This window comes from Anolis sagrei, chromosome 1 (assembly GCF_037176765.1).
Source record: "Anolis sagrei isolate rAnoSag1 chromosome 1, rAnoSag1.mat, whole genome shotgun sequence".
NCBI classification, from domain to species: domain Eukaryota; kingdom Metazoa; phylum Chordata; class Lepidosauria; order Squamata; family Dactyloidae; genus Anolis; species Anolis sagrei.
In genome coordinates this window covers 278434727-278452057 of record NC_090021.1, presented here as the reverse complement: position 1 = coordinate 278452057, position 17331 = coordinate 278434727, and the positions used below count along the sequence as shown (strand labels likewise).

The following is a 17331-nucleotide window of genomic DNA, read 5'->3' as shown; positions in this document are numbered from 1 at the left end:
AAGGCAAATATATTTTAAGGGATAGTAGATGTTTTGGACCAATTAAAGAGAACCCTTCTGAAACTCTGCTCTCTCTCTCTGTGTGAATGCTGGTGAATGCCATTTTCCCAAAAGGTTATGACTTTAATAGGTTGTGCTTTTACCAAGAGGTTAGGGCATCATTTTTCAAAAAGTTGTGACTTCTAACAAGGTCATCCCTTTCCAAAGATCATAAAATCTCCAAAAAAAAGTTATAGAGATTTCCATTTCCCAAAAATCAGCACCTTTAGTGACTTGATAGCTGCTGGAGAAATAAGGGGATTAGCAAAAGGCTAAAGAATAATTCCCTGCACCTATTCAAAAAGCAACATAAGCACACATAAGCCACACTTATGCACATGTATATCACTGACAAGATGCTACCTCTGCATCATGAGCAATAGGTTGCGTCCCTACAAAAGGCATTCTGTCTTTTCCCCTTGAATTATGTTTTTCGAAAAAGAAAAAAGTCTGAGCAAAATTGTCAAAGCAATACAAACATAAATAGTATCATCTGGATTCTTCTTCAAGTAGAACTGAGAGATTGCCCTATAAAAGCCTCATTTCAAGAGTCCCAGGCTGAGCTGCTTAGGGAAAGAGAACTATTCCTTCAGTGTGACCTGATGCTAGTCCAACATACTATAACAATGTCATATATCTTCCATATGACCTGCTTTGTTTGATGTGTGTGGATTGTGGGGCTTCAAGTTATCTGTCAACTTAGGGTTTTTCTTAGACAAGGAATAATCAGAGATGGTTCTCCCAGTTACTCCTCTGAAATATAGCATACAGCCCCTGGTATTAATTGGCAGTGTCCTATCCAAGTACTAACCTGGGCTTACCCTGCTTAGCTTCCATGATCAGATGGGATATTCAGTCCCACAGCAAGTGTGGTTATTGCTGACACAAGCTTAAAGCTATTTCCAAACTGATCATCCTTTCTCTGACTTATATGTTCTTATTTAGGTTTTAGGTAGGTTATAGAAATGACAATAAAAGCCAACCCTCCCTATAGTCTGCTTGGAAGGGATGCTGGTACCTACGCATAAATATAATTAAAGATAAGAGTGCTATTCAATACTGCCATGTGGACCAGTATGTCATTTTCTGATGGTATTTTAATGGACTGGCCCACCCTCCCTAACAGAATTCACTTCCACATAACAGGAAAAGGTGTCTGTGTCTATTCTTAACTATTTAAAAAGTGAGGATTTGAACAATTTGTCCTGACTGACAATTTAATGAGTCACCTTCAGCAGCTTTCACAGAATTAATCATACCTAAGAATTGCAAGCAGAGGAGCAGAGAAGGATATAGGTGCATGCGAGGAGCGGGGAAGGGCATCAACAGCCAAGGAATGTGGACTTTACTGCTTAGAAAAATTGGAACTCCAGGATGGTGGTGTTTCAGTGGAACAATCTCAAAAGAGCCCTTGGCCAGACAGGAAGGTGACACTGCTCCCAGCAGCAGTACTAGATAGAGTCTGGACCAAGTCCAAGATTATGATCATATTAGTTTGCAGTATGTTCCATTCGTCCTGCAGAGATAATTACAGCCAGCTAATCCACCCATAAAATGAGGTCTGAGCATCTGGAGAAGTCGACCTAAGAAGCACAAATCCTACTCGTTTTCCTTTTCCAGTCTGGTAATCTTTGACTTTCAGTGACCAAAATGCCCTAAAATCTTCAGAGGCTCAAAGATGAACTTCTTATTGGAAACACTACATCAAGACAAGTCAGTTATCCATTATGATTCAAGGAACCCTTTCCAAAAAAAGCTAATTTCAGTACATTAAAGTAGTGTCTAGTAACCTGGGGTTCCAGCTAAAATTTTGCTGCAAGATCATAGGAATACAGGAAACTTTTATACTGAATCGGTCCACCTAGCCCAGTACTATCAACTTTCAACTATCCTATTCAGGGTTTCAAGCAATATTATTTTCTTGCTTTACCTGGAAATTTCTCATATTCCTTCCATGGTCTCCAATCATTATGCAGGAGGCCCTCCTTTCGCTCCTACCATCATCACAAGCACGGTTGGTGGGGACGAGAGAGAGGGCCTTCTCGGTGGTGGCCCTCCACCTCTGGAATGCCCTTCCTGGAGAAATAAGACAGGCCCCATCCCTCCCCTCCTTTCATAAGAGCCTGAAGATCTGGTTGCTTAAACAAACCTTTGAGAACGACTAGTTCTAGCTCTGCCCCAGATACTGTTGAAATTGGCCATATCTTTTTCTACCAATTACCCAGGCCACTTTCTTCTATTAGGCCCTGGAAATGTACAGCCATAGACTCTACCTAATTTCCTGGGCCCTCTAAAATCGCACTAGCCCAGCCTTTTAAACTACCTTGAACAGGCAGGATTATTTTAAATATATGTGCTTTGTGGTTTTTAATGTTTATATTGTCTTGTTAATTTTATGTTAATGCTGTTTTCTTTGTATCTATTGATTATGTTACTTGGAAACCGTTCTGAGTCCCCTTGGGGAAATAGAACGGTATATAAACAAAGTTTTGTTGTTGTTGTTAGAAACTCCATAGGACAATTACCACAAGTCAGTACTTAAGTCAGCAATGCTTTACCTTGCAGCCCCCAAGATGTTGCACTGTAACTTCCAGATGTCCTAGACAGCATTAGCCAATGGCAAATAATGCTGGGAGTTGCAGTTCAACAATATCTGGCAAGCCAAAAGTTTCTTGCTTCTCTTTTAGGAGCACATATTAAGCAACATAAAATCTGAGATAAACATCTGGCATCTTCGGCAACCCCTGCATGCATTCTGACTCACATCTATCAGATTTACTTATTCATTTGAATAATTTATATCTTGCTATTTCAGTGATCAAAGTAGTATTCAAAGTGGCTGACAAGATTCAAAACAGAATTAAGCCATCACCAATTTAAAAACAATTACTACACTTCTCTAAAAAGCAGAAATGATGAAACACTCCATCCATCACAACATACTAAGTTTAACAAAAGGACTGGTGGAACAAAATTGTTCAACTGGCAACAGAGGCGAAGGAAGGAAGGAAGGAAGGAAGGAAGGAAGGAAGGAAGGAAGGAAGGAAGGAAAGAAGGAAGGAAGGAAGGGACAATGTGGAATGAATTTATGGATTCTGAGCTGGCGAACGTTGAGCATGAGATTGATTTTATTGACTGTGATATATAATTGATTGTATTTAACTGTTATAATGGTTTATTTACTGTTTATATATGTTTATCTGTATTACTGTGTAGGCATCAAATTGTGCCTTTTGTAAGCCGCCCTGAGTCCCCCCTCGGGGGTTGAGAAGGGCAGGATAGAAGTATGTGAAATAAATAAATAATAAATAAGGAAGGAAGGAAGGAAGGAAGGAAGGAAGGAAGGAAGGAAGGAGTAAACGCTTCTATAGGGGGGGAAACCCCTCCTATGTGTTCAGACAATTGAAACCCACCCATGTTGGAGTAAAGAGAACTCATTCAGTGGAATTGCACAAGCCTGGGTTTGGAACAGAAACACAACATATTCTCCTGATCTGGAAATTTTGGGGTAGAGTCAGTGTATCACTGATAGTTCTGCTGGACCTTTAAATATCTTTTGATCCCATAAATTTCAATAGGTTTTCACATTACCTGAGAAAGATAGGTCTTGGAAGCATCATGTGAACATTGTGCTTTATGCATACTTTGGGTGGGAAAGTATTTGGAACTGCTATTGGAAGGGGCATCAGAATAACAGTTTCCCATAATCCTATTCTGGTTCTACTGCACAACACTATGGCCTTGTATCCAACTGAACAACTCAACTTGGCTCAGCCTGGAAGTCAGTGGAACTCAACCTGTGGGTCCCCAAATGTTTTGCCCTTCAACTCCCAGAAATCCTAACAGCTGGTAAACTGGTTGGGATATCTAGGAGTTGTAGGCCAAAATACCTGAAGACCCACAGATTGAGAAACACTGCTTGTATACATGTATACATACATACATACATACGTACATACGTACGTACGTACGTGCTGTGGAATCAGAAGTACTAAAGCTGTGCCATGGATTTCCCTACAAACAAAAGAAGTGTCATGAAGAAATATTGCCTACCTTCCCAAGCCTCATATCTTCATGATAAACATGGTATGTTTGAAGCTCGTGTAAGGATACAATGAGTTCTCTTAGACCCACAACAACCTTGTGAGGTTGGTTAGACTGAAAAGTGACTTGTTAAAAGTGAATTTGAACCCAGGTCTTTTCTTTGTGCTAATCTAATATTCTATTCAGAGAATTAGGCTACATACAAACATGCTTAAAGCTGAGAATGGCCATTGGCACTTTACACATTTATGGCAAGAAGCAGCATTGTTGGTTTCACAATTATACATTTGTATAAAGTACAGATTCAACCTAATATGCTATTCTGGATAAAAAAGGGCTTCCATGATTATCAATCAATACAATATATCTGTCTGTTACTTCTCTGGTTGATGATCAAAGATAGAGTCACCAATATAAGGCAAGTAAAGTGATAGCAGCTGAGAAAAATATGTAAGCTTTTGGGTGTCATTGTTCTGTTCTTCAAGGGGCTTGAGGAGATTTACATTTCTTTCTGACTTTCTAATCATAGTAAATTGTGTCTTCCTGTATTACACACACAGACCATAACATCCAGGTTTTGTACGTGTGTTGTTATCAGTTCCTCAACTTGCTGGAGACATATCATAAAGTTGTTCGAACTGAAATGACACTGCCAACTAATACATTTCTAGCTTTCCAAAAAAGAGTTCTGCGATACTCAAAAAGTGTTTGCATTCTCATCCATAGAAACCCAATTTTTATCTATGCAAATGGCAATGGCTGGTTTTTGCTGCTACATTTCTCCAGCTTTTATGTTGTTGGGTGATTTAGGAGCTGTCCCTTGGATTTCTGGTACTGTCTCTTGAAGCCACACTGTTCTAGCATTACATTATGGGTATGATCTATGTACCTGTCTGCAGTTCAGATACTGTAAAGTGTTATGATACCCAGTTTTAACTATGGATTTTAAACTCTATGTCTTGTGTTTACTGTATTTTAATCTTTGTTCTGTGCATTTTAATAAATATATTTCATAGAAATACATTTTAATACCGTATATGTATTTTACATAATATTTTATAATTATGTGTTTTTAACTGTGTTGTGCCAATTGTGGAGAGATGGGTAAGAAATAGAAATATTATCGTCGTCGTCGTCATTATATAAAACAATAATAATAACAATAACAACAATAATTATAATAACAATAATGATCATTTCAGTCTCTCTTCAAATGGATGTTTCTTATTATTATTTTACCTCGTATCATGTGTTTACCCTGTCGTATTATTTTGTTATTGTTTGCATTTCATTTTGATGTTATTTTATTGTAATATCCTTGTGTTTACCCTATTGTATTTTTTGTTATTGTCTGAATTTTATTTGATGTTATCATTTTGTATATATTTTACTTTGCTTAATTGTAATTTTTGTGCTTGGCCTCATGTTAGCCGCCCCGAGTCCCCTTGGGGAGATGGTGGCGGGGTATAAAGATTACTACTACTACTACTACTACTATTATTATTCTTTTTACATCATTGTCATTATTTCTTACCTGCCTCTCCCTATGGCTTGAGGTGGAAAAAACAGCAGATCAAATACAGCATATAACATCAGTTAAATATAAATAAACAAGTTAAAAACACATAACATCGATTAAAAAACATATAAGACATATTAAAACAATCAGTCAATCGGGCTAACTGCAGATTTAATTGGTATTCATGCCAAGGAGAATGGATTTTCACTGGAGATTCATAGATATTAGTGAGTACATGAGCTGAAAACTGAGATAAACACACCTTCCTCTGGCTTGAACAAAAACGGTTAGTCCAATCATTAAAATGTGAGGAGGAATGATTTGGGTAAGGCTGCCTTCCCAACCAGGACAGGCAGTGATGCGGGGAACACAAATGGCAGCATTTGGTTTTAATTCATGTCCTAGTTGAAGTCTCCTCTCCTCTGCCCTCAGGCTTTACATTAACAAAGTTTTATTACCTTGTTTGCTCATCTGGACTGCTTTGCTATCACCCGAAGATTAAATGTTGTTTTTTTAAAAAAAATTGGGTGGGGGAGGAAATGATGAAATAAAACCAGAGAACAGATTGTATCTTGTGAGAACATTGTACTGATTTATCAGACTGTCCTTTATGCCCTAATGATGTTGCATTGCTTCTATGCATCAGCCTCAGTTTTTGATATGAGGCCATCTCTTTTTCTCCAACCAAGACTATTTTGAAATAGTAGGCTCATTGCTGACAGAAAAAGCCCAAGGCTTTTCTCACTTGTCCCCTTAATACTCCAGGGATGGACCAAAACAGATAGCAGTGTGAAGTGCCGCATGGCAGCCTTCTGACCCTACTTTTCCATGCAAAAAAAGACAAGACTGGCAGTTCGCTTTCTCTTCAGCACTGACAAGAGCAAACAGCATCCTTCAACAGAAAGGAAGAAACCATGAAAACGAACAAAATTTGGCTACCAGTATTTTAAAAAAACTCTAAAATCATAACAATAAATAAAGAACAACACTAAAAAACAGGGGAATTCCAGACAAGATACAATCAAGACCAGCTAATCACCTCCCAACCAAGGATTCCCCTGGGCAGCAAGAAGCCAGACCTTGAAATTGCTAGGTGATTAAATGTTAATCAAGGTATTCAATTGAAACATTCACATCTAAGAGTTCTTTCTCCCACCCTGGACATTCCAGATATATAAACCCCATTTTCCTAGTTTCCAACAGACCTCACAAGCTCTGAGGATGCAGGCAAAACATCAGGAGAGAATGCTTCTGGAACATGTTCATACAGCCCGGAAAACTCACAACAACCCATCCTTCAGGAAGTCTGAAAGAGACTGGGGTAACTGAATATGTACAGGCCAGGCCACATATGGCCAATAGCTTTTTTTCTCCCTGCAGTATTGGTTGGAGCATTATGCTATAAATATGGAGACTGGGGTTCAAATCTGCACTTGGCCATGAAATCTAGGAGCAAATCACATTCTCAGGCTGAGAGGAAGGCAATGGCAAACCTCTTCTGAACAAATCTTGCCAAGACAACTCTGTGATAGGGTCTCCATAGGTTTGAAATGACTTGAAGGCACATAGCCATTTTTGCTGTCCCCTCTCAGCATCTGCAGCCTTGTTTAAAGGTAGGGTCAGCTGCAAGGAAGGATTTCTTTCCAAGCCTTTGAATGGAGTGCTGATTTCCTCACCTTTCTCACACACTATTTGCATTTACTATTGGGTTGTTGTGTGATTTCCGGGCTGTATGGATGTGTTCTATTATTAATAATAGCAGTAATTTATTAGTAGTAGTAGCAGTATTACAGACTCTGTTCAAGTAGATCTGAGCCTTACAGGAATGCAATAGACTCTCAGTTAACCGGAATCAAAGCAACCAGAAGTTTCAAGCAACTGGCAAAAAATATAATCAAAGAAATAATATGTGTTGTCGAAGGCTTTAATGGTCAGAATCACAGGGTTGCTGTGAGTTTTCCAGGCTCTATGGCCATGTTCCAGAAGCATTCTCTCCTGACATTTCTCACACATCTATGTCAGGAATCCTCAGAGGTTGTGAGGTCTGTTGGAACCTAGGCAAGTGGGGTTTATATATCTGTGGAATTTCCAGGGTAAGGAAACTGTTGTCTGTTTGAGGCAAATGTGAATGTTGCAGTTGGCCAGCTTGATTAGCATTAAATAGCTTCAAAGCCTGGCTGCTTCCTGCCTGGGGAAATCCTTTGTTGGGAGGTGTTAGGCGGCCCTGATTGTTTCCTGTTTGGGCCGTACAGCTCAGAAAGAAATAATACTGGTATTTTGAATAAAATGCTGTTTTTATAATACAGTAAAGCAGAAAGCCCTTGCTGGCGCAGTGGGTTAAACCACTGAACTGCTAAACTTGTTAACCAAAAGTCACAGGTTTGAATCCGGGGAGTGGGGTGAGCTTCCACTGTCAGCCCCAGCTTCTGCCAACCTAGCAGTTCAAAAACATGCAAATGTGAGTAGATCAATAGGAACCGCTCCAGCGGGAAGGTAACAGCGCTCCATTCAGTCATGCTGGCCACATGACCTTGGAGGTGTCTACAGACAATGCTGGCTCTTTAGCTTAGAAATGGAGATGAGCAGCAACCCTCAAGTCAGACAACACTAGACTTAACGTCAGTGGAAAACCTTTAACTTTACTAAAGTAGGAAAAATGTGTTACATTAGGTTTGTCTCAATTTGTCTTCATTTCCTTTTAATTTTTGTTCTTTCATATTAATAACAAACCAAAATGGAATGTTTGATATGGTACAGCCTGGGTACAACAACAACAATATGGTACAGCCTGGGTACAGCCAATGGTACAACAACAACAACAACAACATTATTCTTATATCCTGCCTCCTTCTCCCCAAAGGGACTCATGGGGACCAAGCCCAATATAAACAAGGTTACAAAGTGACACAATTTAAAACATATAACAATCAACTATATTAAAACAATAAAAGCAATAAATATAAAATATCATAAAACATAAACCAAGCAACAACCAACCAATATCTGGAATAGCTGCATGTGCAGATTTGAGACGAATAGGGCAGGGCAAGGGCTAGTGCAAACGCAAACTGTAGGGCCGGGGACTGGGAATAAAGTGCTGGAGATCCGACTAAAAGATTGGTTCTCAACCTTCCTAATGCCGTGCATTGTGAGTGATTTTTCACCTTGTTACTTTGCACTGTTTTATTTTACTCTTATGTTTTACTTATTTTATTATGATATTTTTTGTTGCTCTGTATTTATTTTGCCTCATATAAGCCGCCCCAAGTCCCCGTTGGGGAGATGGTGGCGGGGTATAAATAAAGATGATGATGATGATGATGATGATGATGATTATATGATTGGAGCCCAGAGAAGTGCATAGGTTATACTATTATAGAACAGCATGAGTGGGTACCATAGTTTCTTCAAGACCCCCACAGAGAGGTTAGAGCAGGCATGGGCAAACTTGGCCCTGCTCCTGGTGTTTTGGACTGCAACAGCCACCATTCCTAACAGCCTCAGGCCCTTTCTGGGGAAGGGGCTTGAGGCTGTTAGAAATTGGGGGAGTTGAAGTCTAAAACGCCTGGAGGGGCCAGGCTTGCCCTTGCCTGGGTTAGCATCTGCTGGGGGCCACACCAGCAATGGTTTGGGAGGGGGGCACTGGACATGTGGCTCTGTGGGTCCACTGGGGAGCCCATCCAAGGATGGAAGAGGGTTAAGCGGCCGAGAGGGCAAAGGAAAGGGACTGAGGCTTTTAGGAATGGTGGGAGTTGCCATCCAAAACGCCTGGAGGGTCCAGGCTTGCCCTTGCCTGGGTTAGCGTCTGTTGGGGGCCACACCAGCAATGGTTTGGAGGGGGGCACTGGTCATGTGGCTCTGTGGGTCCCTCAGGGAGGGCGCCTTACCTGTAGGAGACCTGCTTTCGGAGGGAGAGGTGGAGGAACTGGTCCTGGATGCCCCCCTGGGCTCCTTCTCCCGACGCCGAGGGCTCCAAGCCCAGGCCCAGAGGCAGGCAGGTCGGCAGGGACTTCCCAGCGCCCAGCACCCGCCACTCCTGGCCCCGGGCCGAGCTCTGCAGGCTGCTCTTCCGTCCTCGGGCGGGCTCTCCCTCCTCGGCGGCTCCAAAGCCCCGCCAGGTCCCCGAAGCTCCGGCCATCCTCGCCTCCGAGACCCCTTCCAAACCTCTTCCTCCGGGGCTGCGGCGCTGCTTCCTCGACGGCTTGTTTCGGGAGCCGGGAAATCTCTCTCTGTGTCTCTCTCCTTCCTTTCAGAAGCACCGGCGCATCAAGGAAAGTGGGTTGAGGGCAATGCGGAAACTTGAAGGAGATGGTTGGAGAGCCGCCGATGGGCCCCCGTCCTACCAAGACAATTCTCAAAGGACAGAGAAGAGAGGGAAAGACCAAGGGCGCCACAAGAGGACACAGGAAGGGACACCGAGAAGAGGTCGGCGACTTTGGGGAGGAGGAAAAGATGCTGCTGGACTTCACTGCAGTGCCTCCTTCCCGGCAAAGCGGGTCGGCGCTGGCTGAGGAGGAGAAATGAACGAGGGGAATGAGGCAGGAGCCGGCACGGATCCTGCCGCCGGGAAAGGCAAAGCGAATGAAGGGATGGGGAGGAGGAGAGGAGGGGGGGGGAGGAGGGCTCCCCGGGAGAGTGAGGCGGGGTCACCTGGGAGACACTCGGGAACCGGCGCTTAACCCTCGCCGCGCCGGGAAAAGCCTTGGGGGAGGCGCAAGGAGGGCTGGGCTGGGCTCGGGTTCAAAGAGCCCCCCAGAAACTCGAGTCCCCTTTCATCCTCTCTTTTCCCTTTCTCTTTTCTGCCTTATTTTGGGCTTCCTTATCCAGCAACCTCATCCAGTGGTCAGAGGTCGTTTTCTGCCTATCCAAGTTAAGGAAGTGGTCTGCAAACACTTAGACACCAACGCGGGCATTGCTAACATCCGTAGGGATACCAGTAAAGGTAAAGGTTTTCCCCCGGATATGAAGTCCAGTCGTGTCCGACTCTGGGGTGTGGGCTCTGGGGTGTGGGCTCATCTCCATTTCTAAGCCCATGAGCCGGCGTTGTCCGTAGACACCTCCAAGGTCATGTGGCCGGCATAACTGCATGGAGCGCCGCTGCCTTCCCGCCGGAGCGGTACCTATTGATCTTCTCACATTTGCATGTTTTCGAACTGCTAGGTTGGCAGAAGCAGGGATACCAAGGTGCTTGTTTATAAAGCTACTAGCTATACCCGCCACGCGTTGCTGTGGCCAACCTTCCCTCCTTCTTTCTCTTCTTTCTTTCTCTCCTTCCCTCCTTCCTTCCCTTTTCTTTCTTTCTTTCTTTCTCTTTCTCTTTCTCCTTCCTTCCTTCCTTCCTTCCTTCCTTCCTTCCTTCCTTCCTTCTATTCTTCTTCCCCTCTTTCCCCTCCACCTTTTCTTTTCTTTCCTCTTTCTCCCCTTTCTTCCTTCTCTACCTATTCTTGGACTACAACTCCCAGCAGTCCTCCTGATCGATCTATCTATCTACCTGTCTATCTCTATCTAATCTATCTATCTGGAGGATTGCTGGGAGCTGCAGTCCAGGAATAGGAAATTGGAAATATGCAGGGATTGGGATGCTCTCAAAGAAATCCAAGGAGAAGAAAGCTTGCATCTTGGAAGCAGTGCATTTGGATCACCCTCCTCTCCTAAAGGGGCTGGTCTAAGGGACGATGAGAGCTGTAGTCCAGAAGAGAGTGTGGGTGTGCTATTGTGTGTTTTGTTTTTGCACATATGCTGTAGCGTCTTTTTGCTTTTTTTTTTTGGCTTTTAAGTCCCTTCCACTGAGTTTTTCAGTATTTTTATGAGTGATGGTCACTTGTTGGACTGAGAGCTGTATTGTGTCCAAATTTGGTGTCAATTCATTCAGTGGTTTTTGAGTTATATTAATACCACAAATGAACATTACATTTTTATTTATATAGATTGTCCTCTGAACCCTGCTATATGTCTGCAAAACATGGACTATCTACAGATGTCACATGCAAATCCTGGAACGATTCCATCAGTGTTGCCTCCAAAAAAATCCTGCAAATCTCTTGGGAAGACAGGCAGACAAATGTCCGTGTGCTGGAAGAAGCAAAGACCACCATTGTCATCAACTCTGCTGGACTGGCCATGTTGTCCAAATGCCCAACCACTGCCTCCCAAAACAGTTACTCTACCCCAAACTCAAGAACGGAAAACAGATGTTGGAGGACAGGAAAAGAGATTTAAATATGGGCTCAAAGCCAACCCTAAAAACCGTGGCATAGACACAGAGAATTAGGAACCCCTGGACCTTGAGCACTCCAACTGGAGGTCAGCTGTGACCAGCAGTGCTGTAGAATTTGAAGAGGCATGAATGGAGGGTGAAAGGGAGAAATGTGCTAAGAGGAAGGCATGTCAAGCCAACCCTGACAGGGACCACCTTCCATCTGGAAACTGATGTCCTCCAGAACTGCAAGCACTATCTCAGGCAAATATTGACAATTTATTCACACTGTCATTACTTGTAGCAATAGCTGATGTAGCAAAGCAACCAAGTGGGGGGGGGGGGGAGTTGTTGAATGCTTTTATTAAGGAGGCCTGACTTGATGGAGATGGTTGACAGGGGCGGAGCTGCAGGCTATTGAAGGCTACTCTGCCCCCTGCTGTGCTCTTTGCTTCAGTGTGAGCTAGGAGGCAGGTTTCAACCCCCCCCCCCCATGAAATTTTCAACCCCCCCATAAAAATTTCAACCCCTCCTGAATTTTTTTTCTGGCTACGGCCCTGCTCCACAGCCACCTACGGACCTGCCCAGACATGGCATCTAGAAGACAATCATCCTTGAGCTATGAGGGATCACCTAAGTAAGTAAGGAAGGAAGGAAGTAAGAGTCAAAGAATCATTGAGTTGGAAGAGACCTCGTGGACCATCCAGTCCAACCCACTGCCAAGAAGCAGGAAAATCACATTCAAAGCAATCCCCACAGATGGCCATTCAACCTCTGCTTAAAAGCCTCCAAAAAAAAGAGCCCCCACCACACTCCGGGGCAGAGCATTCCACTGCTGAACAGCTCTCACAGTCAGGAAGTTCTTCCTAATTTTCAGGTGGAATCTCCTTTCCTTTAGTTTGAAGCCATTGTTCCTTGCTCTAGACTCCAGGGCAGCAGAAAACAAGCTTGCTCCCTCCACCCTATGACTTCCTCTCACATATTGATACATGGCCATCATGTCTCCTCTCAGCCTTCTCTTCTCTTCTTCCCATGATTCTATGACTGGGCTGGGCTCAGGTTCACAGAGGACCCCTGACCTGCCTCAACTCCCAGGAACTGGAGCCCCCTTCATCATATCTTTTCCCTTTCTCCTTCCTGCCTTAATTTGGGCTTCCAAATCCAGCAACCCCATACAGTGGTCATTTCTTTCCTATCCAAGCACTATAACTACAGGCTGAAAGAGGCCATCTGGCCCACCTTGGTCTTGGGAAGGTGAAATTCAAAATACGTGGAGGAGCAAAGCTTAAGAAACATAGATTAACTTTGTGTGTGTGTGTATTTACCTTCAGGCCACCTGCTGATTTAAAATGACTATATGAATTTTTTTTCATGTCAGGAGCGATTTGAGAAACTGCAAGTCTCTTCTGGTGTGAGAGAATTGGTCATCTGCAAGGATGTTTCCCAGGGGACACCTGGATGTTTTACCATCCTGTGGGGGGCTTCTCTTATGTCCCTGCATGGAAGCTGGAGCTGACACCCCACTCTCCAGATTTGAACAGTTGACCTTTCAGAGAGCTGATCAGCAGTGGAACTCTCTGCTCCAGAGTGTGGCAGCGGCCCCTTCTTTAGAAGCTTTTACACAGAGGCTGGGTGGACATCTGTCGGGGGTGCTTTGAATGCAATTTTCCTGCTTCTTAGCAGGGGGTTGGGCTGGATGGCCCACGAGATCTCTTCCAACTCTATGATTCTATGATGTTATGAATCATAGCAAAGTTACTACAGTAGGAAGTCATATTGTTTATGCATTTTATGTCTTTTTCCTTTCTTTTTTAGTTTGAGGCGTATGTGTCTTTTTTCTTTGGTGTATTCTGATTTGAATGTATGTAGAATTCTGCTCAAATATTGAAACACAGAGTAAAAAAGAGAGAAAAACATGGATAAACTGGGGAGGAGGGCACAGTACTGAAATGATGCCAAATCTCAAGAATGTGGGAATAATTTGGTCCTGGTTTCCCCAAAGAGGGGAGCAATGTCTTATTTTACATCTCTGCTCTGTTGACGGGCTTCGAGGTCCATAGGGTTGACATGTCTATTAGTTAAACTCTAGAGTAAGGCTCCTCCAGTACTCAAGGCTACCAATACATTTTGCTGCCTGAGGCAGAGCAGAAAATGCTGTCCCCTTCCCTGCATTCAGCTGTGAGAACACAAAGCTAACCAAGTTATTTTGACACATAAGCAGATAATCCTACAGCCACCTCCTTCTTCATTTCTGGCAAAAAACAAAAAAAAAAAAACAGTAATAAATGACTTTAATTTGCTTCCATGACATCCCAACATCTGCAACCTTAGGCAGCAACCTTAATAACTAATAATAAGGTCACACACACACACACACACACACACTTATTAGGTCACTTCTCTGCACCAGATTTTATGTCCGTTCAGGGAGAATGAAGGATACGGATGATAATGAAGCTCTTATAACCTGTTGCACTATAAAATAATGAGCAGAATTGCCCAAAGGGAGTTTTATACTGGTTTTGCTAATTTTTTATTCTCCTTCCTGTTCTTTCATTTTTTCCTCCCTCCCTCCCTCTCCCTTCTCTCTTAATGCTTTTTCCTTCCATCTTCTTGATCCCCTTCTTCTTCTCCTTCTTTGAGAAATCATTCAATGCTTCCACTTCTTTTGCAGGGAGTACACTTTGTCCTGACGTTGTTGCAGGAAAATCTTGTTTTTTAAAGAGTCTGTTTATAGTTTTGTGTTGTTGAAGTGAGATTATCAGATTACTACCAAATGAATAGTGGACATGGTATTGCTTGGACTAAAAGACACCCCACATGCAGACACAGTTTAAGGCACTGGCTGGACTGGACTTTCCACAGATAAATAAATCCAGTTTTCCTAGTTTCCAACAGACCTCACAACCTCTGAGGATTCCTGCCATAGATGCAGGTGAAACGTCCAGAGAGAATGCTTCTAGAACATGGTCATAGGTAAAGGTAAAGGTTTTCCCTTGACGTTAAGTCCAGTTGTGTCCGACTCTGGGGTGTGGTGCTCATCTCCATTTCTAAGCCGAAGAGCCGGCGTTGTCCATAGACACCTCCAAGGTCATGTGGCCGGCATGACTGCATGGTGCGATGTTACCTTCCTGCTGGAGTGGTACCTATTGATCTACTCACATTTGCATGTTTTCGATTTACTAGGTTGGCAGAAGCTGGGGCTGACAGCGGAAGCTCACGCTGCAGGTATAAAGCCTGTGACCTTTCGATCAACAAACTCAGCAGCTCAGCATCTTAATCCACTGCACCACTGGGGAGTCCGAACATGGCCATACAACCTGAAAAATCTACAACAACCCTGTTACAGATTTCCTTTGATTTCACATGTATCTGAAAATATAGACAGCATTCCATGAATATCCTCTGGATTTGAGGCAGAACTTTGAAGGGGTAAGCCTTGAACCCTATCCCTAAATTAAGTTCAGCACCTTGGGCAGTGCTTTATACACTCACATTAAACTCCAGATCTTATTCAAACTCCCACACTGTTTTGTGAGCCAGCTACTGCTTCCGGGGCATGTTGGACAGAGCCTGGTCTACTTTTTCCTGGTTAAAGTGTGTGTTTTTAATTAATGCTTCTTGATACCCAGTAAAGGTTGCATCAGGTAGAGTCTCATGTAGAGCCAAAAGAGAAGCACAACTGATAAATGTAACAGAGATTAACACAGAGTTGCTGTGAGGTTTCCAGGCTGTATGGCCATGTTCCAGAAGCATTCTCTCCTGATGTTTCACCGACATCTATGGCAGCCATCCTCAGGGGTTGAGGGGTCAGCTGGAAACTAGGCAAGTGAGGTTTATGTATCTGTGGAATGTCCAGGGTGGGAGAAATAACTCTTGTTTGTTTGAGGCAAGTGTGAATGTTTTAATTGGCCACCTTGATTGGCATTTGATGGCCTTGCAGCTTCAAAGACAGGCTGGTTGCTGCCTGGGGGATCCTTTGTTGGGAGGTGTTAGCTGCCTCTGATTGATTCTTGTTTGGAATTCCCTGGTGGTTTTTTTTAGAATTTCTCTTTATGTACTGTCCTGATTTTAGTGTTTTTCAATACTAGTAGCCAGATTTTGATCATTTTCATGGTTTCCTCCTATCTGTTGAAATTGTCCACATACTTGTGGGTTTCAATGGCTTCTCTGTGTAGTCTGACCTGGTAGTTGATAGAGTAATCCAGCATTTCTGTGTTCTCAAATAATATCCTGCGTTTAGTTGGTTTATGATATGCTCTGATGCTACGTTCAGCAAAGGACAAGAGGGATTGTCTCACCTCTGCAGGAGTCTACCATATACCATGCACCAGTGGACAATCTACATAGGGACCACTAAACGCACAAATCAAGGAACATGAAAGGCACTGCAGACTCAATCAACCTGAGAAGTCAGCCATAGAAGAGCACCCGATGAACCAACCTAGACACAGCATATTATTTGAGAACACAGAAATGCTGGACCACTCTAACAACTGCCATCTATTCTGAAATGTGCAGTAGTGATTGGTTTATGTCCTTTTAATTATCTCCAGTAGGGAGATTCAGTTAATAATAATAATAATAATAATAATACTTTATTTATATACTGCTCTATCTCCCCGAGGGGGACTCAGGGCAGTTTCCAAATAACATCACCGAAACATACAAAGTAAACAGCATAACATAAATTTAACAATACAACATAAGCATGAAATTATCACAATAACATCTGTATATTAAAAATAATCCTGCCTGTTGAGAGCAATTAAAAAGCTGGGCCAAGGGTAGTGCAAACTCAAAATATTCCATCTTTGTGATCAACTCTTTATGGTTCTTGCTGCTCACCCCCCATTAATTCTCTGTTACCTGGACAATTGCTTCTTAAACTGTAGGTCCCAAAATAAATAGTGTCCTTTTAACTCAGTGTTGTGGTCACAAAAAATTGTCAACAATAAAAGGTGTGTGACTGCTACCTAGACATTTACACTAATCTGTTAGCAAAAATGTCCAGTGTTTACAGTGGACTCTGCACAAAATGCTTCTGCTGTTCTTCATAGAAAGGAAAATTGCTCTGTTTAGTAAGCATGGCAAATATTGATTTATTATCTGTAAATGTTTAGTTTTTATATACTTATGTGTTTCTCAGGTGGAAGAGGTCTCAAGTGTGAAAATTTTAAGAAGCCCTGACCCATACCAACCTCAGTAATATTAAGTTATTTACTTACTTTATTTCTACCCCATATTTCTCAACCTGAGAGGGGACTCAAGGCAACTTGAAATTAATGAACTGGAATCAAGGTGAATTTTCCTTTTGCTAGACCTCGGTTTCCAGCCTAAATACCCTCATGTTGGAAGCTAAAGAAGGTCAGGTCTGGTCAGAACTTCGATGGGAGATTGCCAAGTTATACCAGATGTTGTAGGTTATATTTCAGAGAAAAACAATGGCAAAACACCTCTGAGTATTCCTTGAATAAGAAAACTCTATGAACGTAATGCAGTGGTCATGAGTCGACAGGTCACTTGAAGGCAC

At 42.8% G+C, this 17331-nt stretch overlaps 1 protein-coding gene across 1 annotated transcript in view; it reads right to left on the bottom strand.

Moving 5' to 3' along the window:
- The window catches only part of DGKZ (diacylglycerol kinase zeta), a 198283-nt gene extending 188120 nt beyond the window's left edge, over positions 1 to 10163 (bottom strand). Inside the window, exon 1 of the mRNA XM_060763885.2 lies at positions 9490 to 10163. Coding sequence (XP_060619868.1) covers positions 9490 to 9740 — 251 coding nt within the window. The 5' untranslated portion in view covers positions 9741 to 10163. The remainder of the gene's footprint in view (positions 1 to 9489) is intronic.
- Positions 10164 to 17331: the final 7168 nt, after the last annotated feature.